The following is a 20947-nucleotide window of genomic DNA, read 5'->3' as shown; positions in this document are numbered from 1 at the left end:
TTGGATAGGACTTATGAAGCATAAATATGAAGCTTTCAAAAAGTTTAAATCATTCAAAGCCTTGGTGGAAAACGAATCAGATCGCAGGATCAAATGCCTCAGGTCTGATCGAGGAGGGGAATTCACCTCGAATGAGTTTTTAGATTTTTTTTAAGAACATGGAATAAGGAGGGAATTCTCTACTGCAAGGACTCCTCAGCAAAATGGAGTAGTGGAAAGGATGAACAGAACGGTTCAACAAATGGCTCATGCTATGCTTGATGAGTCTGGAACTCCCGCAACCTTCTGGGGTAAAGCCGCATTTGCAGCAGTTACTATTCTCAACAAGATAAATGTTCAGGTAAACAGCACTCAGACTCCTCACGAACTATGGTATGGCAAGACTCCCATGGTAAAATACTTCAAAAATTTTGGGAGCAAATGCTACATCAAAAATACTGATGAAAATCTTGGAAGGTTTGAACCTAGAGCAGATGAAGGCATTCTCCTTGGTTACTCTCCCCACAACAAAGCATACAAGTGTTACAATAAAAGGCTTGGAAAAATTGTTGAAAGCATTGATGTAGTGGTTGATGAAGAAGGAAGCACTCCTAGGCAGGTAAGATCTAAAGATTTCGAAGATGATGAGGACTATTCGTTAACATCAAATCAGATTCATGATGAAGAAGAAACCCATGAGGCACTAGAAGAACAGATCAGGATAGAAGAAAAGACTCCATCTAGGTACGTTCAGAAGAATCATCCAGAATCTCAAATTTTGGGGCAAAAAGAGGCAGGTGTACAGACAAGAAGGATCATGTCAGAAGCTTCAAGCTATCTAGCATTGCTCTCCTCCACTGAACCACAAAATGTAAGAGAGGCATGCAAGGAAGAATGCCGGGTAAAAGCCATGGAGGAAGAACTTGAGCAGATCGAAAAGAATAACACTTGGGAGTTGGTTCCTAGACCAAAAGATAAGAATATCATAGGAACAAAATGGATATTCAAAAATAAGCTGAATGAAAATGGAGATGTGATTAGAAACAAGGCCAGACTTGTTTACAAAGGATATGATCAACAAGAAGGCATTGAATTTGAAGAAACTTTTCCACCAGTTGCCATACTAGAGGCCATAAGGATGTTCCTTGCTCTTTCTAGCTTTCGGAAGTTCAAAGTATTTCAAATGGACGTGAAGTCTGCTTTTCTAAATGGAGACTTGGATGAAGAAGTGTATATTGAGCAACCAGATGGGTTTATCCTTGGAAATGATCCAAAGCTTGTATGCAAACTCAAAAAGGCTCTTTATGGCCTTAAACAGGCTCCAAGGGCTTGGTATTATCGCTTGGATAAATACCTCCGTCAACAAGGTTTTATAAAATGATCAACTGATAGCAATCTTTATATAATTATTGACAATGATAAGTTACTAATACTTGGTGTGTATGTTGACGATATCATCTTTGGTAGCAATGAAGAAGACACGAGTCAAAAATTTGCCTTAGTAATGCAGAAAGAGTTTGAAATGTCTATGCTTGGTGAGCTCACCTATTTTCTTGGTTTACAAGTCCAACAAAACAAAGATGGCATCTTTCTATCACAAACCAAGTATCTCGAGCAGATCTTGAAGAAATATGGGATGCAGGATTCGAAACCAGTACGTACCCCTATGGTGACAGGATGCAGCCTCAGCGCAAACGATGAATCGGCAGTAGTACATCAACCAACCTATAGATCCATGATTGGTAGTCTACTCTATCTAATAGGTACCCGACCAGAGATTATGCATGAAGTGGGAATAGTTGGAAGGTTTTAGGAAAATCCAAAGGAAACTCATCTTCAGGCAGTTAAGAGAATTTTCAAGTATCTTCAAGGAACTCAAAACTATGGCTTATGGTATCCTAGAGGTACAGATCTCACACTTCATGCATATATAGATGCGGATTGGGCAGGAAGTGTGGATGAAAGAAAAAGCACTAGTGGTGGTGCATTCTTCATGGGTCCTAGTATCTTGGTTCAGCAAGAAACAAAGTTCTATTGCTTTATCTACAGCTGAAGCAGAATATGTAGTTGCTGCATCTTGCTGCACACAACTCCTTTGGATGATGCAAACATTGCAAGATCTTCAAATCACTTGTACTCCACCTATCTTCATTTTTTGTGATAATACAAGTGCAATCAGTATCTCAAAGAATCTTTTCATGCATTCAAACACTAAGCACATACCGATCAAGTATCATTTTCTCTGGGAACAAGTGCTGGAACAAAAGGTCAAATTGGAGTGTGTTCCCTCTAAGGAACACGTTGCTGATATTCTCACCAAACCACTGCCCAGGGAGACATTTGAATACCTCAGAAAAAAGCTGGGGGTAGTTGATGCATCATCTTGCTGTTGAATCTCGTCTGTTTCAGAGAAAAATGGTTGTACACGAGGAGGATGTGCGTACATACGCCGGTTTATTAAGATACAGTCGCTTATATGTTGGTTTGAAGAAAAAGCAGTGGGGCCAGGCTTAGGATGAAAAGAGTCTGATATGGTTTGATAGAGACCATCTGGCACAGGTTCAGGAGGAGCATATATTCTTCTAATAATGCATTGTTGGCATTATCTTGGCTCAAATTCAGTTGGTGGAACAAGTGCAGAAGGAGAACATGGGTGCTGGTATGAATAATTATTGACAAATTCTGCTGATGTTTGTTGATGATATCTGTCAGAGTCTTGCTGTAGATATTTTATCTCTATGTCTTAAATTTCTTTTATCAAGGTCATGTAATGGCCTATGTTGGTTTCCCCACTATGCATGGGATGAATGATGTAATGTACTTTTTTTTTATGTGTAATCTTCTGGTGTATCCCCACCTGGTTGGGTGGATGAGTCAATCCTGGTATATCCCCACTTGGTTGGGAGATGGATGTATGTATGAGTCTTTGGTGATAGGATAAAGTCATGTTTTTTTGTAGATCATCTTCTTGCAGACCTTGCCTATAGTCAGGGGGAGTTTGGATAGCACAACAGAGCAAAGGATTCTACATGTATTCAGGGGGAGTTTGGATAGCACAATAGAGCAGAGGATTCAACATGTATTCAGGGGGAGCACATCCCTTTGACCTTGATGTCAAAGGGGGAGAATTTTTTGAGTGACTTGGGGTTGCCATCAAGTCCAAAGGGGGAGATTGTTGGCATTATGGCACAGATTTGGCACTATGGCACATGTGTTGTCCTTGATGGAAACTCACTCAAAAAGGAAGATCACAGTTCACGCTCTCAGAATGAAGGATAATGAGGTATACGCGGGTTCATCTGGACAAAGTCGCGTACATACGCGATTCTACCAGTCAAAAGGCGCGTATACGTATGCACGCACTTTCATGCAAAGAAAAGCCCATACATGTGGGAAATCTTATAGTTGGTCCATGGTATTTAGTCTGACATATTCAAACCTATGGTTTTTGATCCATGGTATTGCTTTCTAAGTATTAAAACCAGGTCTTGGGTCCCTAGTATTAGATCTCTATGGTTTTGGACCATGGTTTGAGTAAGGTCTAGACTATAAAAAGGGAAGGAGATCATTTGACAAGGGATGAACTTATGCATTGAATATCTAAAGAGGAGAAAGATCTGGAAGATTGGTGATTGATTGGTGAGACATAGATAAACTTGAATCAAGGAGGAACCTAAACATTACAAGATGGTTAAGTTCTATTGATGGGTCAAGATCTCAAGGCTTGAATAGTAGTATCATTGTGTGATTTTGATCTGTTATATTCGGCGCATGATTAGGTCTATAAAACTGATAATCTAGGTATAACTGATGTCTGAGGATAAATTATCTTTTATAGATCCGTACGCAGGTTTGGCATGGTAGAGGCGCGTATACACGCAGGTTAAGCAAGTGAAGACTGCGTATGCACTGGTTGGTTTTGGCATAGCTGCGTATGTACGCAGGTTTCTATGGGTGAAGTAGCATACGTCTCTTGAAATATGATTTAGCTGCCTTTGTTTATTGCTGTAGTGTTCTGGGTTCAGAATTGGTGTCTGGTTATTGGTACTATTTTTCTAGTTACAACATTCTGAGAAGTTATTGGTTGATTCAGTATTTTGTGCAAAGAATATTGGTTGTTGCAGATCTATTAGATGTTGGATTGATATTGATGGATCCAGTCTGAAAATTTATGAAACGTGGTCCCTGGAAGGAAAAAGAAGGTAGAAGTCTTCTGTAGGTCAGCACCTACATACTAGTACCTCAGCTAGTACAAGAGCTAAGGGGGTTGTAGTTCCCTTCCAGGAGAAACTAGAGAACGAGAGAAGGTTGTAGCCCTCTGCAGGTTGAAGCCTACGTACTGGTATAAGTCTGCACTAGTACAGAAACATTGTAAAAAGAAGTTTCTAATTGAAAGAAGATAGTTACACATTGCAGCAGGTGGTTTTCACCCACATTGGGTTTCCACCTTATATTTGGTGTTCTTATGTGTGATTGCCTGTTCTGTTTTATTGTTCCTAGTTACTGTTCATATGTTTTGATGCACAGATTAATGATTAACATCTGAAGAATGATCTAACTTACAAGTCTACTCATATACTCATGTTTCCTTAACTGAAGTTGCATACATACGCGGTATTTGCTCACCAAAGTAGCGTATACAAATTTAATTGTGAAATGAAAACATAATTGATCTGATAATACTGATTCACCCCCCCTCTCAGTATTATTTCCAACACAAGTCTCTATTCCAATGTGTAATTCCTATGAAGGATTGCTTGTATTTAAAGAGAATAAAGCCTCTAAAATCCATGCAATCCCTTATGGACTAGTTCTTAATTGTATGTACTATCAGTGCAACTCATAAAAATCTAAAACAAATAGTACACTGTCCTTGCACTCTAGTCTCAACTCGATCTTTCTCAGAATCGACATGCATGAGTTTTTGATGTGTAAATATTCAATTAACTAGAGTAGCACTGGTGGAGTTCATTTATGTCACCACTGACTGTTAACTCACTATTAGTTCTCTTAATCAGTTTGAGAACTAATTTAATTGAACTGACTCATGAAACTGAGTCTTCTATTTTACAACTCACAATTAATCACACTGGACTCGTACAAAGTAGGGAGAACATATACATGACTTCCAAAAGACTTCCAACTCGAATTTCCTAAGTTAAGTAAGTTTAATTAACTTAATTCAACTATTTTAAGTTGCTATGAGAACAAAATTTGAATTTAATTCACAGTTTAATTAAAGGGAAAATTAAACTGGAATTTCTTGTTGCCATTTCTCAATAAAATTAAACCCACTAACATTTTATGCAATCATCAATAAATATTAAGAAATAGTAGGCTCCTCCAACTGATTTTGTCTACATAGGACCACACATATATGTATGAAAAATTTCAAGAATGTTTTGTTTTGTTTTATATGTATGACTCGCGAACTCTTCGCTATGCAGCTTCCCTAGTGCACACCCTTCACATGTAGTATGTTCATTTTTAAGCAATGGGATTCCCTCCACCATTACCTATTTTTTAAAAAGTAACAAATCATGATAGTTAGTGTGACCATTCCTTTTATGGCATTAAAATTTCGTTTTCATGATTGTAGATGCTAATGAAAGAAATATTTCCATGGTTAAAACAAGATTATTAACCATGGAGATTTATCTACTTTATCATGGAGATTCTTAATATGTAAATAGATTTTGATACAATATAATGGGCCAATACAATACCTTAAGAATACCACATACCTAAAAAATTATAAGTCATTTCTTGTCACACTTGTTCATATGACATTTTTTTAATAAACCAATTTAATTAAAATAGTAAAAATAACATAAATTAAATGGTAAAAATAGGATAACTACTTTGAAAAAAAAAGAAACCTTTAATTTGTATATACATTATTAAATGTGGTTGATATACGCCGATAGGAATAATTGGACATAGATTTGGTACTAATATTTGATAATTAATTAATAATCATTATTAATAATAATTATAGTAATAAAAATGATATTAATTGTTATTAATATCATTATTATCAATAATATTTTTTTTACATTATATTATATTATATTGTATTGTATTATATAATAATATAAAATTTCTATTATAAATGTGGTTGTGGTAGTATATTCATAATATTAAATTTTATTAATATTAAAAAATATAAACCTTGAGAAAAAAATTATTTTAAAGAAACCATTAACATTATAAACTAATGAGGTCCATGGGGTCTTTGGTAGATGGTTATCAGGGGTTCCGTTAAGACACTCCTTGATGTGAAGTAACCAGTTCAAATCCCGGCCCCGATCGGGGTGATATATTGGGCATGACGATGATGTAGTCCCACCCAAACTTACAAAAAAATATTATAAACCAATGTGATTATTATTATAAACCCAAGGTATTAATAAACCCAAAGAGTTTATATTGAGGAAATCTTTATGACATTGTAACATTGGACCATAGTTGATCATCCTAGATTTTCATTTCAAGACAACCATTCTCACAATTCCATGTTAGACCATTGTTTACATTGGTTTTGCATGATTGATTTTAATATTGAAACACTCTTTATCGCTATGTGAAGTTGGATGATGGATGACCATGGTTAATTTTCATATGGAGATAATATTTTTGAAAATCTAAACTTTCACCATAATTGACTGTGATTGACCATGGTTAACCATGGTTGTCCATGATTTATCTAATAATACATGGTTGCACATGGTTGACTACGTTTTGACCAAGGTTGACCACAACTGAAAATATAAACCCAAACAAATATTAAACCGAAGGGAGTAGCATGAAACCGAAGCGAATAATATAGACCCAGACTATATAAACCCTAACATAAATATTATAAACCGTAAAATAAACATTGCGACATGGTTGATCATTCATTGTAATATCCCTCCATTGCTGAAATGCGATGTTAGCTAGAATAATTTAGTTATAAATAATGGCGAGAAATCTATGAACAATATGGAAATAATTATGTAAATGTTTATTACTACATAAATAAATAGGATGTATGTACTTGGGAATGACACACCTAGAAATGAGACTCTTACCAAATAAAATCTCATTGGTAAAAGAGATTGAGTAATTCTTTAATGATAAGGATTCTTGATAATCTTAATGGATGGGAGAGAAAAATCCATTAAGTTGCTTAGCTAGAGAAAGATGCTAAGATTAAATAGCATAAAAGCGCCACAAGGGAGAAAGGAGGGCTTTTATGGAAAATAGTAGGTGAGTGGATAAAAAGATCCACAAAAATGGGACACCGCTAAAGGAAACCTTATCATGAGAGAAAGGTATTAAATACCCGTTGAAGAGATCAACAAGGGGAGTTGATTCTTGGGAAATTTATCTCAGTTCAGGGATGAAATGGAGGAACTCAGTGCATGGTTAGGTGGCAAAACTAAGTGTGAAACTCTCAAGTGCATCTCCCTCACCATGTTACTAGTTAGTTTATCTATGGCGTATTTTCTTATTTACATGCACCCTATTAAATTGTTGATATGTTTTTATCCGTCGCTATGCAATGTTAGGATATCTTATATATTATCTTAATCCGTTGTCGACAGGCTGATATTGAATGCTTATCTTTTAGTTTTATGTACGTATGGGGATTGGGTAGCTATGGTAACTTGAATGGTTGATAGTAGTTCTAGTGGCTAAATAATTGGAGTTATAGTTAAGTGAAAAAGGAAAGTGGTGAGCATAGTTTTATTACTTCAAGTTTGTATGCTCTCGGTGATTTCAGAGTTTCGCTACCTCTTGAAATCCTCATATGATAGACTTTATTTGAACGATTTTACTAGGAAATGATTCTACCATTGCAATGTATGATTTACTAAGGGGTTAGAGTGCATTGTCTTAAAAGCTTGAGGGAAGGGATTGATTTATGTTATAGTAAGTATTCAATTAAGGGATCAACAAAAAAAAACCGACATTGTGTTGATAGGGCACAAATAATTCATACTATGCTAAGATGTGGAAATCAAAGAAAGAGCGGAAACTTTAAACCATGTTACCAGTTATAGAGAAAGTTTGGATGGAAAGTAGGAGTAGAGATACTAAATATATATGATGAAATTATGTTGCTATAGAGACATATAGGCAAGGAAATAGACTTAAGTATAAGAAGGACCGTGCAAATAGAAAATAAAACGATATATGGTCAGTACTGAAAGTTAGCCACTGGAAGCTAAATATATTAATTATTCCGGGGTGAATTTAATTACCGATGTAAGGAAAATAGTAATATATGAATGAATTACTATAATAGACAAATTTAATCGGATGCCTCATAGTCATACCTTGTGAGCAAAGATCATAATAACTGAGATGATAACGAAAGAGGAGTGTTGTTACATACAGCCACGAAACTCATAGTGTATGCACAACTAATTACAAGAAGGGGTACACTGAGCACCAATTGTTGAAATAATAATTTCAACTGAATCTTTATTTTTGCGATGCGATCTATCGCATATCGCAAATCGCAAACACATCTGGCCACCCTCCATTATGTGCTATGATTTCTGCGATTGCGATGGTGCGATGCGATCCGATCGCATATCGCAGATCGCATCATATGTGTGTGCCCCAAATTTTGTGTTCCGCCAAATGGGATTCTGCGATGCGATTTAAATGAAGTCAATGGTTGAAGTACAGGCCAGCATTAAATGAAATTTTACGTGAAGTAAAAGTTTTTACTTACTGCCAGTAAATGTCAGTAAAGCAGTAAATAGAATTTACTGTGGGTTGGTAAGTTTTGGTGAAGTTTTTAATTTTATTTCAGCGGGAGTATGGGCACAAGTAAAAGCTAATATGGGCACAAGTAAAGCCTGGTAAAAGCATTTAATTTTTATTATGTCTTTTATGGAAGCATGGCCAGTGAAGATGTGAAGTAATTTCTTCTTGGGTTGTCATATATATGTAATGTTTTTTTTTGTTGTGTTAATGAGTGTGTGAATAGGGGAGACGCAGCAGCGCCAATGTAATTGAATTAGAGAATGCACAACAGTGCGAAGTAAAATAGAAGTGCAGCAGCGCAAGTGTATGTATGTAATACGCAGCAGCGTAGTATAACAAAGAAAAAGGAATGCACATCAGTGCTAAAAAGGTTTCTGGTTGTTCTGTAACAATTTGAATGCTTTGTTCTTGGAACTGCATCTGAAGCAGTCTTTTGTGAATCCCTCTGAGAGAGAGTAAGAAGTTGGTAACAGCAGTTTCTTTTATTAGTGAATAGAAATTTGTGGTGTGTGTGTGAAAACTCTGTCTGCTGCAAAGAATATTTTTTTAAGTTTCCTCTGTGTTAAAGATCCTGTGTATGAAACAGAGCATTGTCTCCATGTTCTGTGATTTTGTTTTTGGGTTTTTGACAGAAAAATCCCCAACAGTGGTATCAGAGCTAGTTTAGGCTCTTTGAAGGGTTCAAAGAAGCTGAAGGAAGGATTCTTACTGCAGCAACTTCTCTGGCAATGTGAAGACTCAGGCAAAAGAATCCAAGGTATTTCTCAAGTTTTTTTTGTGTGTTGCTGTTGAAGACAGTCTGTTATTTTAAATACACAGTGAAGTATTTGAAGCATAGTTAAGAGTGCTAGAATGGCTAGCACCACCACCAGCAATAGTATGGGTATGCAACTCCCACTATTTGATGGCAAAAACTATGACTATTGGGCATTAACAATGAAAGCCTTGTTTGCTTCCCAAGACTTTGGGAAATAGTTGAAGATGGTTTTGAACAACCAGCAGATGAAAATGAGTTTAATGCATTAACTCAGGGAGAGAAGGATCTGTTAAAGAGCTGCAAGAAGAAGGACTCAAAAGCCCTTTTCTTCTTGTATCAAGCAGTGCATGGAAGCGTATTTCCAAGGTTAGCAGCAGCTAAGACATCCAAAGATGCATGGCAAACTCTTAAAACAGCCTATCAAGGAATGGAGAGAGTGAAGACAACAAAGCTACAGTTGCTGAGGAAGGATTTTGAGAATTTGTGTATGAAGGAGTCAGACAATATTGACTCATTCTTCACACATGTAATTGGCCTGGTCACACAAATAAGATCTCATGGAGAGATACTTGAAGAAAGGAGGATTGTGGAGAAACTATTGAGGTGCCTACCCTCAAGGTTTCATGTGATTGTCACCACCATAGAAGAGACAAAGGATCTCTCAAACTTTTCAGTTGATGAGCTTCATGCATCACTGATCACACATGAGCAGAGGTTGAGTAGAAATGAAAACTCATCTCTAGAGCAAGCCTTCAAGACCCAGATGTCCTTTGGAAGAGGAAGAGGTCAAGGCAGAGGAAACAAGAGAGGAAGAGGCAGAAGCCAGAATAGAGGTGGAAGGAACAGTCCAGCAAATGCTCAAGGAAGAGGCAGCAATCCAAATTAGAACCAAGGTCAAGGCAACAGCCAACAAGGAGGACAACATCATGCTCAAGGACAAAGGTATGAAAAATCCAATGTCCAATGTTATTATTGTAAAAAATATGGGCATTATGCCAGTGAATGTAGGAAGAAGCAGCATGATGTGAGTAATAGCTCTAGTGCAAATATTACTAGAGAAAATGTCAGCCAAGATAATGTGCTGTTAGCTTGTAACATGGCTGAAACAAATAGTGAAGATATATGGTTTCTAGACTCCGGTTGCAGTAACCATATGACAGGAAACATAGCCCTGTTTTCTGCTTTAGATCAAAGTGTGAAGTCACAAGTCACACTTGGGACTGATAGCAAAATTTCTGTTATGGGTAAAGGAGAAGTTAAAATATTTACAAAGCAAGGAGAAAGGAAAACCATAACAGATGTCTATTATGTTCCTGGAATGAGATGTAACCTCTTGAGTATTGGACAGCTTGTTCAAAAGGGTTACAATGTTTTCTTTGAGAATGATGTATGCACCATCATGGATATTCCACCCAGCAAGCGATGCATTGCTGAAGTGAGGATGACGAGGAACAGAATGTTCCCTCTCAGAATAAGGGCAGATTTGAAAAACAAAGATGCAATGGCAGCAGTTACCCAAGAGGCTTTCCAAAGCCAACCAAAAGATGAAAATTGGTTGTGGCACTTGAGATTTGGACATCTCAACTTTGGAGGCCTTAATTTGTTGAGCAGAAAAGGGATGGTAAGAGGATTACCATTGATAGAGAAACTGGACAGCCTTTGTGAAGGCTGCATATTGGGAAAACAACACAGAGAAAGCTTTCCAAGCGGGAAAAGCATAAGGGCAAAAGCACCCTTAGAGATTGTCCACTCAGATTTATGTGGACCGATGCAAAATCAATCTTTAGCAGGCAGCCAATATTTTCTAACATTTATTGATGATTTTACAAGAAAAACTTGGGTTTATTTCTTGAAGAATAAAAGTGAAGTGTTTGAAAAATTCCGAAATTTCAAAGCACTTGTGGAAAATCAAAGTGGGTTGCGTATTAAATTTTGGAGAACTGATAGAGGAGGTGAGTATATCTCCAAAGAATTTTTATGTTTTTGCAGAGAAAATGGAATTCACAAGCAATTCACAGCAAGGTACACCCCACAGCAAAATGGAGTTGTTGAAAGGAAGAACATGACCATTATGGATATGGCGAGGAGCATGTTGAAGGCAAAGCATTTGCCAAATGATTATTGGGCTGAAGCCGTAAATTGTGCAGTATATATCTTGAATAGGTGTCCTACAAAAGCTGTGATGAACAAAGTGCCGGAAGAAGCATGGAGTGGGAGAAAGCAAAGAGTCACCCACATGAAAGTTTTTGGATGTGTGGCTTACGCACACATTCCAGATCAGCTAAGGAAGAAGTTGGACAACAAAGGGGAGAAATGCATCTTCATTGGATACAGTGAGGATTCCAAAGCTTACAGGTTGTATATCCCATCCACCAAGAAATTCTTTGTGAGCAGAGATGTTCAGTTCATTGAGGAGGAAGCTTGGGATGGAAGCATAGAGAAAACAGTTAACGTTAAAAACTGTTTGTCTCATGATGAAGATGATGAGGAAATGGTAGAAATACATCCCCAAACAGCGGCGCCAACACAAGGACAACAAGGAACACCCTTGAGGAGAAATGAGAGTGCTTCTCCAAGCACACCACAAGGAGGAAATTCAAGTGCATCTTCAAGCACTTGCACAACAAGTGAAAGAGGTAAGAAATTCAGAAACTTAAGTGACATTTATAATGAAGGAATGAATTCCTTATTTGCCTTGTATTGTCATGTTGATGATCCCATTCATTTCGAAGATGCTATTAAAGATAAGAAATGGATAGAAGCTATGGATGAGGAGATGAATGCCATAGAGAGAAACAAAACATGGAATTTGGTTGAGCTACCAAAAGGCAAAGAAGTCATTGGAGTCAAATGGGTTTACAAGACAAAGAGCAATGTTGAAGGCAAAATTGAAAGACACAAGGCAAGGCTTGCTGTCAAAGGATACAAGCAGCAGTATGGGAGAGATTATGAGGAGACTTTCGCACCGGTTGCAAGAATGGAAACCGTGAGAGAAGTGCTGTCTATAGCAGCTCAAAACAAATGGAAAGTCTACCGAATGGACGTGAAGTCAGCATTCCTAAATGGAGTATTAAAAGAAGAGGTATACATTGAACAGCCTCTAGGCTATGAGAAGAAAGGCCAAGAACACAAAGTTTGCAAACTGAAGAAGGCTCTTTATGGGCTGAAGCAAGCGCCAAGAGCATGGTACAGCAAGATAGATTCATATCTATTGGATAATGAATTTGACAAATGTGAGGGAGAACCCACAGTCTACATCAAAGAAAAGGATGGCAAGATTTTAATTGTTGTCTTGTATGTTGATGATGTTATTTTTACAGGTAATGATGACTACCTCATTGAAAATTTCAAATCAGTCATGAAAGAAGAATTTGAGATGACTGACATGGGTTTGCTGAGATACTTCTTAGGAATAGAAGTAGATCAAAATGAAAATGGGATTTTTATCTCTCAAGCAAGATATGTAAATGAAGTGTTGGAAAGATTCCACATGCAAGAGTGCAAGGCAGCAATCACTCCCACAGTAATGGGATTAAAACTCAGCAAAGAGGACAGCAGCAAGGATTTTGATCCTAGTTTGTACAAGAGTATTGTTGGCAGCCTTATGTATTTAACAGCTACTAGACCTGACATTATGTATGTTGTTAGTTTAATTTCCAGATTCATGGAGAGGCCAAAAGAGGCACATTGGCAGGCAGCAAAAAGAATTTTAAGGTATGTCAAAGGTACCAAAATGTTTGGAATTTTATATAATGTCTCAGAACATTCAGACTTAGTTGGCTACACCGATAGCGATTGGGCTGGAAGTGTGGATGATCGGAAAAGCACATCCGGTTACGTTTTTCACATGGGTTCAGGAGCCATTTCATGGGCTTCCAAGAAACAACCAATTGTGGCGTTGTCTACAGCAGAAGCAGAGTACGTGGCAGCTACAGCAGCAGCATGTCAAGCAGTGTGGATGAGGAGAATGTTAAGGAGCTTATGCCAAGAGCAGGCAAAAGCAACAGTTATTTTTTGTGACAATAGCTCAGCTATTGCGTTGTCCAAGAATTCTGTGTTTCACAGGCGAAGGAAACACATTGATACAAGGTTCCATTACATCAGAGAATTGGTGAACAATGGAGAAATCGTTTTGCAACATTGCAGCACTCAGGAACAGGTTGCTGACATTCTGACAAAACCTTTGGACAAGAAAAGTTTTGAGTATTTGAGGAAATGTCTGGGTATGATTGATAACCCAACAGTTGAAATTAAAGGGGAGTGTTGAAATAATAATTTCAACTGAAGCTTTCTTTTTGCGATGCGATCTATCGCATATCGCAAATCGCAAACACATCTGGCCACCCTCCGTTATGTGTTGTGATTTCTGCGATTGCGATGGTGCGATGCGATCCGATCGCATATCGCAGATCGCATCATATGTGTGTGCCCCAAATTTTGTGTTCCGCCAAATGGGATTCTGCGATGTGATTTAAATGAAGTCAATGGTTGAAGTACAGGCCAGCATTAAATGAAATTTTACGTGAAGTAAAAGTTTTTACTTACCGCCAGTAAATGTCAGTAAAGCAGTAAATAGAATTTACTGTGGGTTGGTAAGTTTTGGTGAAGTTTTTAATTTTATTTCAGCGGGAGTATGGGCACAAGTAAAATCTAGTCTGGGCACAAGTAAAGCCTAGTAAAAGCATTTAATTTTTATTATGTCTTTTACAGAAGCATGGCCAGTGAAGATGTGAAGTAATTTCTTCTTGGGTTGTCATATATATGTAATGTTTTTTTTTGTTGTGTTAATGAGTGTGTGAAGAGGGGAGACGCAACAGCGCCAATGTAATTGAATTAGACAATGCACAACAGTGCGAAGTAAAATAGAAGTGCAGCAGCGCAAGTGTATGTATGTAATACGCAGCAGCGTAGTATAAAAAGAAAAAGGAATGCACAGCAGTGCTAAAAAGGTTTCTGGTTGTTCTGTAACAATTTGAATGTTTTGTTCTTGGAACTGCATCTGAAGCAGTCTTTTGTGAATCCCTCTGAGAGAGAGGAAGAAATTTGTAACAACAGTTGCTTTTATTAGTGAATAGAAATTTGTGGTGTGTGTGTGAAAACTCTGTCTGCTGCAAAGAATATTTTTTTAAGTTTCCGCTGTGTTAAAAATCCTGTGTATGAAACAGAGCATTGTCTCTGTGTTCTGTGATTTTGTTTTTGGGATTTTGACAGAAAAATCCCCAACACCAATTAAACCAGTTCGTCTCAATACCAATGTATAAGATAGATGGAAGAAAATATAATTAATGATCTCCATAACAGGACCACCACAAGAATACAATGTAATACAGAAACAACACAATTTATGTATTAATTCAACTGAAGAAATTAAAAAGGGAGAAAAGAATCATGAGAACGACATACACTATATGTTATAGGAATTTCACTATCAAATAAATAAATAAGACTGTGTATTATGTGAACTTTAGTATAAAATAAATATCAGTCAAAACCGTGGGTGAATTCCAGTGAAATGACACAATTGTCCTAGTTGGTATAAGCTATCAGTTCACACAAGTTCTTTTATAGCAGTAGGAGATTTATGCAGATCATCCGATAACAAGGGTATTGTTCCCTCAACCATTATGGCCTCGTTATTTAAAAACTTTAGGAAAATGATAATGAAAAAAAATTGATGCACGAACAAGGGTTTATAAATTGGAAGAAGAGGATTTCAGAACGTAAATTCTCTCGACCCAAAGGTTCCGTACACAGCAAAATAAATAGGGTCGAGCTTATGGTAAAACTTGAATCTATAACCAACCAATACAACTTCATATGTAGCCAAACCCCAGAGTGGTAGGTTAACTGACCTGGAACATGAAATCCGTAAGGAGATACAATAGAGTTAGATGTTGAATCTCACTACACCAGAATGAAATCGTAAGACAACCATGATCAACTAGATCCCTGCTGAATAGAGGAGAGGATTAGTGATTAGTATATAACCTATCCTGAATGGGGGCGAGTGTTCATAAAACAATAACCAATTCAATGGGAAAATAATCTCACCTGTGTGAAACTTTAAGCAGAAATAGTGACTGATCGCACCATTTGAACCTGTAGATAAAAGAAAATAAACCAATGTGTTCAAACATTGGAAAAGGAAGATTCTTGTAAAAAATAAAAAGGATATTACTAGCAATTGTCCCAAATGGTACAAAGAGAGGCCGATAGGATTATTAAATTGGAATTGTTGAATTTTTCTAAAAGAGTTAATTGGTTCATGGAAAACCTTGTTTTCTTGGATTGGATCATTGTGCAATTACCCTTCTAAACACACTTTGTCGTTTGATAAAATAATCAGAATACTGTTTTCAAATTTCCATAGATTTCCTCTTGCAGTAAATTTCAAATACAAAATCAAATTACAGAGTATATTGCTTTGCCGAAGGAAATGATAAGAATAGAATACAACAGAATCAATGCTATTTGTGCTGAATTTATAAGTTTACAACAAAGAAAATTTGGCTTCCCTTGTCAGAGCTGAGTTGATTTGTGGCCTCACGATATCCAACGGTCTATTTAAGGGTATTCAAGCTAAGTGCAACTTTGGGGATTGGAGTTATTCTGCTCTAATATCAAAAAAGCAAAAGGTGAGTCATGATCTGAACCATGAAAGCTTCCATTACAAGACGAGTTAAGAAGTAAAAAATTACACCCAAAGAGAATCTGATGATGTAAAGGAATCAGGTTGAGAAAGCATTTCGACGGCCTGACTCATGGTTGATCTCACATCCTTGTCTTGCTCGATGCAGAGCAGTGCTGTTTTCAGGATTCTCTTCAACTCTGCCGAATTAAAATCTCCATGCAACCTCGGATCCACCACTTCCTCAATCTCTCTCCCTTCCCTCATCATTGCAGAGACCCACTGAACCAGATGTCCTGTTGAACTGGATAACGAGCTTCTTCCGGTCACCATTTCTAACAAAACAATCCCAAAGCTATAAACATCCACCTTGGCCGTGATTGGCAGATTCATTGCCCACTCTGGTGCTAAGTAACCCCGTGTGCCTCTAATTGTGGAGAAGGAGAATGAGTGATCTCTATCTACCAGCTTCGCCAACCCAAAGTCCGCAACCTTGGGACAAAAATTCATGTCCAGAAGTATGTTTTGGGGCTTGATGTCACAGTGCAGAATCCATTCCAAACATTCTTCGTGAAGGTAGGCTAACCCCTTGGTTGTGCCCACCGCAATCCCAAATCTTTCTTTCCAACCCAAAACTCTGTCATTGCCAACTTCTTGGCTTTCTGCAGTCAGATACTTGTCTAGAGACCCATTTTCAATGTACTCGTAAACTAACAACCTGTGATTTCCTTCGGCACAGAAGCCAAACATACGAACTAAGTTCATGTGATGGACTCTCCCAATCACACTCACTTCTGCCCAGAACTGATCATGACCCTGGGATACTCCTTCCAGTCGCTTCACTGCTACCACCTCACCATCGGTCAGCACGCCTTTGTACACCGACCCAAAGCCTCCTTCTCCCAGTCTTATCTTGAAGTTATCTGTCGCTTTCTTCAATTCTGCAAAGCTGAAGTTCTTGAATCCCCCGGGGATGTCTGAGTAGGCTAAACGTTCATAGCCAAGATCTCTATATGTTCTGGACATATACCACCAACCAAGTATTACACAAAACAGCTCTGCAACACCAAATGCAATAGCAAAATATCTTAGCGCAGATTTGACAGTAGGGCTTCTTGTCTTGTGCCTTTTGTCTTCGTCCGTGGAAGGCGAACAGTTTAATGGCAAAGGCTGAGACGCACTGGTAATATTAGAAACAGTAGAATCATTGCTGGAAACTTTGATGTACATGTGGCCCGTCTGACCGGGAGATCGGTATCCACTGATCAGTAAATACTTAGGAAAACACAATCCGGCGCCATCCACGTAGACAAAGCCTTCACAACGGCTGTTATTCATGCACAAACGTTTGCACTCTTCCAGCGTAATCTCAGCAAGCTGGGATAGATCGAAGTTAGAATAATTTGTATCTGAAAAATACAGAAGTCTTGTACTATGCCCATCCAGTTCTTGATTCCGCTGGCAACCTTGGAACCAATTGGTGGAATCTTTCATGTGAAAACCAGGGGGACATGTACAACTGGGCTTTCGAGTGTATATGCACAGACCGTACATTCCACAGAAGCCATGAACTCTGCATTGATCACGGACCGCCATCCAAACAATGGTCCATGTACCTTTCTCTTCCACCAAACTGTATAGCCTCAGGTTTCCATCAATGTCCAGAGTTAATCTTCTCTTGGGGCCTTCTCCATAATCTGATGCCGCAATGTTAAACCCGTCGTTTGACCTGAAATTACCGGAGGCATTCAACATAGCTTGGACATATAATGTGTTTTGCCTGCCAGAAGGCCCGTAGTTGTCCTTCAATCCTGATTCGTCGTCGTAAATGAGTCGAAGAATGCTGTAGCTATCAAAGTAGAGACGATAGTAGCCTGGTTTAAACGTGCCCCTTCCCAATCTAGATATTAACTGCATATTATTCCTGAGGGGCTGGAGTGGAAGAAGAGTATCGGTTGGATATTGGAAGCTTTCCGACACATGATCTGGAAGTTCGTCACATCAACCATACTACATATTATTTCCTCCAGCTGAGCTTTAGTCACATGAACCATACTCCCAAAGGAAACGTATAGAACCGAACGATTAGGCTTTGCATCCAGCCACTCAGAACAGTCACATTCTGTCCAAATGCTCGTTTCAACTCTCATGTCCTTGGAATGTTCACCGTTCAAAAAACCCGAGGGAAGCAACAGACCAACATGCAGTACCGGAGGGTTCAAATTCACTTCCTTTCTTTCGAGATCGTCAAAAGAATTTCCAAGAACCCAATCTGCTTCGCGACATACCTGAAAGGACCTATGCATCCCATCAAGAATGCACTGTGACTCGGGGTCCGACGTATGAAGGACGGAAGATCTCTTGCTTCTAAGTTTGGTACGCCGGGAATAAAATCAATCGAAATGCTGCCCTCATCAGCTGCAGATAAATCGCACTGACGATAATTAAAATCCAAAATAAAATTAAACAAGATGCCTACTAATGAAGACCTGCGCAAATATATCTGCAAGCTTCTGTAAGCAGGATTTCAAACGAAAAAACTATTTAAAGCACCCAGAAACCTTACCGGTTCCTTCATAAAGATTGCAACGGAGATCCTCCAGCAGATGTGCGTGATAGTGGATCGAATAAAGAAAGGTAGGCTGTGGCCAAAACGAAATCCAGGGAATACCTAATTTCTTTGTGACTTCAAATGACCAGGAAAGTCCACTATCAGCTATGACACAAGAAATTGTCGGCCCTGTCTTGTTGAGATTTTGAAGGAGTCGTTCCAACTCTCCTGCCATATTATCTACAGAGCGCATAAAATCGATCAATCTGGCTGACCGATCGAAATCCAGAGGTAATCCATCAGAGATTTGAACAGAGCGAATATCAAGACCAACATTAAGCGCTTCCTTCTCAAGAGGGTCGTCTTGTTCAGCACTGTGATTGTTAGCCTTAGTGATCTGCTGGTGCCTGTGGTGCGTGTTAACGAACGTGACTGTAACACCTTTGGAAGCAAGTTTCTTCGCGAAGTGCATCACGGGAGTTATGTGACCTTGCAAGGATTGCGGATTGCGAGCCATTGGATTGTTCGATTGTGAGCTTCAACGTTCCTCGGCTACGGAAATAGGATCTGCCTAAGATTTCCCCCAGTGGCAATCTGAACAGAGTTTTTGCATAACAGGGCCACGTTCAATGCACAATAGAACTCGGAGGTGAAAAGAAGGCAAGACAACCAATATTTGGAAAAAGCAGTCAAAGTGCAGTGCATGCTTGCCAGATGCGATGTGCGGGACAACTGGCAGGGAAAAAGTAGTAAAAATATCTTAAGAGTGACATAAAAGAATGGGAAAAAGCAATAAAGCAACTCAACCTATATTTGGAAAAAGCAGTCACACTTCAAATCAACGGTTGAAAGTGTCTCCCCTGATCCAACGGAGCATGGTAAAAGTGTTGACGATTGTTGATGCATAGGAAGGCCTATCGGCCTAATTATAGAAATACCTAAAAATAGAGAAAAGAGGAACTACGCACTACAATACTGAATTTTAACTCAATTATCAATGGGGGTTAGTGTTGAAAGGTGTTGGTGAAGAGTGCCTATAGCAAGTCATCGATATTTCTGGAAAACCCCTTCAAGAGGTCATTCACTAAGAGGAATCTCACAAGGAAATGGAGGCCCCACGTTTGGGTAGAAAGGAAAAAAAATATACCTCGCATGGAAATGGGTGAACAACTTGTAAGCCCATAAATGGAGTATCGGGTAACAAAATAGAAAAAAAAAAACCCGTTACAAGACTTAGCTCCGAACCCTTCAAACATGAACTAGAATTATAATCTAGAACAACGAGATTTTACATAAGATTTTACTGCCAGAATTATCTGAATGGGTTTCCATGCGAGACTGTTAACCCTTACGGATTCTCAGGATGAGATTCAAGGTACCTGAACAAATGGAAGTAATTGTTAAATGAAAGAAAAGAGGGCGAAAGAAATAAAGAAAAGAAAGAAATGAAAACCAATGGAGTTGTCCAACTATAGGAGAAAATTAATTACATGTGAATAATTAGTCGAGCCATGGGGTAATGGCTATAGAGAGATTTGAGTTTCCCCGCACCTGATGGATGAGAGAGGATGCTCGAAGAATTGCATTTAAATGGGGATCTGGTGGCTACAAAGAAAAAAGCAACTGAGTTGCAGTAGAAGCTAGAACATTATAAATAAATACTTTGTTGAAACATAATGAAATTACCTTAGTGTGAAAACTAAAGTGAACTATGGCGATAGTTGAGAGAATATCTCTATGTGTTAAGTGACGGATGAAACTCGAAGATGCACTGGTGGCCACAAATCTGCTCCCCGGTGGTGTTGTAAAAGAATCCCAAGGATTAAGGCAATGTCGCCGCTATGGAGTGAAAAAAGCAAATATGGTCGTGGAGCCTCTGAGGAAGGCCACTAGGCATGGTGGCAGCAAAGGAATGACAATTTTAGTACACTAAACTAGGGTTTTGTTCATGAAACATAACCCTTGACCCACTGAGCGCACATTCCCAATTAGTTTATGTGTCGAAAAGGATGTCACGTGCCTAGAGGTGCACCCATGTGAAGCTGGTCTATGTGGCAGGGATAGATTGATCGTAGGGTAATTAAGGAGGACATATTACACAATACCCATTAATAACATTGGGAATCAACATAAAATTTATACTTGGAATAAGGGCTATAATAGGACGAGACCTTTAATATAATGCCAAATTGAAATAATGCACCTCCTTTCAAAAGAAAAACCATATGGCAAGTTATGCCATACCCATAGTGAGACTGGGATAATGAGC

At 38.3% G+C, this 20947-nt stretch overlaps 2 protein-coding genes across 2 annotated transcripts; both read right to left on the bottom strand.

Moving 5' to 3' along the window:
* Nucleotides 1–16193: 16193 nt before the first annotated feature.
* LOC149186761 (putative receptor protein kinase ZmPK1) lies at nt 16194–18130 on the bottom strand. Its single transcript, XM_089409442.1, has one exon. It carries the CDS (start codon nt 18042–18044, stop codon nt 16194–16196), a length of 1851 nt encoding a protein of 616 aa, XP_089265568.1. The 5' UTR covers nt 18045–18130.
* A 67-nt stretch (nt 18131–18197) lies between these two features.
* Nucleotides 18198–19195, bottom strand: LOC149186760 (UDP-glycosyltransferase 86A2-like). Its single transcript, XM_089409441.1, has 2 exons — nt 18694–19195; nt 18198–18545 (listed from the first exon to the last, which is right to left on the bottom strand). The coding sequence occupies exons 1-2, from the start codon at nt 19193–19195 to the stop codon at nt 18352–18354; spliced, it is 696 nt and encodes a 231-aa protein (XP_089265567.1). The 3' UTR covers nt 18198–18351.
* Nucleotides 19196–20947: the final 1752 nt, after the last annotated feature.

The sequence above is a fragment of the Pinus tabuliformis genome, chromosome 3_1 (genome assembly GCF_031772625.1).
Source record: "Pinus tabuliformis cultivar Carrire ecotype Pingquan chromosome 3_1, CPIR1, whole genome shotgun sequence".
Classification (NCBI taxonomy): Eukaryota; Viridiplantae; Streptophyta; class Pinopsida; order Pinales; family Pinaceae; genus Pinus; species Pinus tabuliformis.
Note: the sequence above shows the minus strand (reverse complement) of the source record. Positions and strands in the feature narration are given on the sequence as shown.

What these genes read in the sequence shown, in the direction of transcription:
- LOC149186761 (XM_089409442.1), bottom strand. Translation starts at nt 18,044, where the DNA reads ATGCAGTTAATATCTAGATTGGGAAGGGGCACGTTTAAACCAGGCTAC.
- LOC149186760 (XM_089409441.1), bottom strand. Translation starts at nt 19,195, where the DNA reads ATGGCTCGCAATCCGCAATCCTTGCAAGGTCACATAACTCCCGTGATG. An exon ending in CAATCTTTATGAAGGAACCG is followed by an intron (nt 18,546 to 18,693) that starts GTAAGGTTTCTG and finishes ATTTATCTGCAG; the next exon opens with CTGATGAGGGCAGCATTTCG.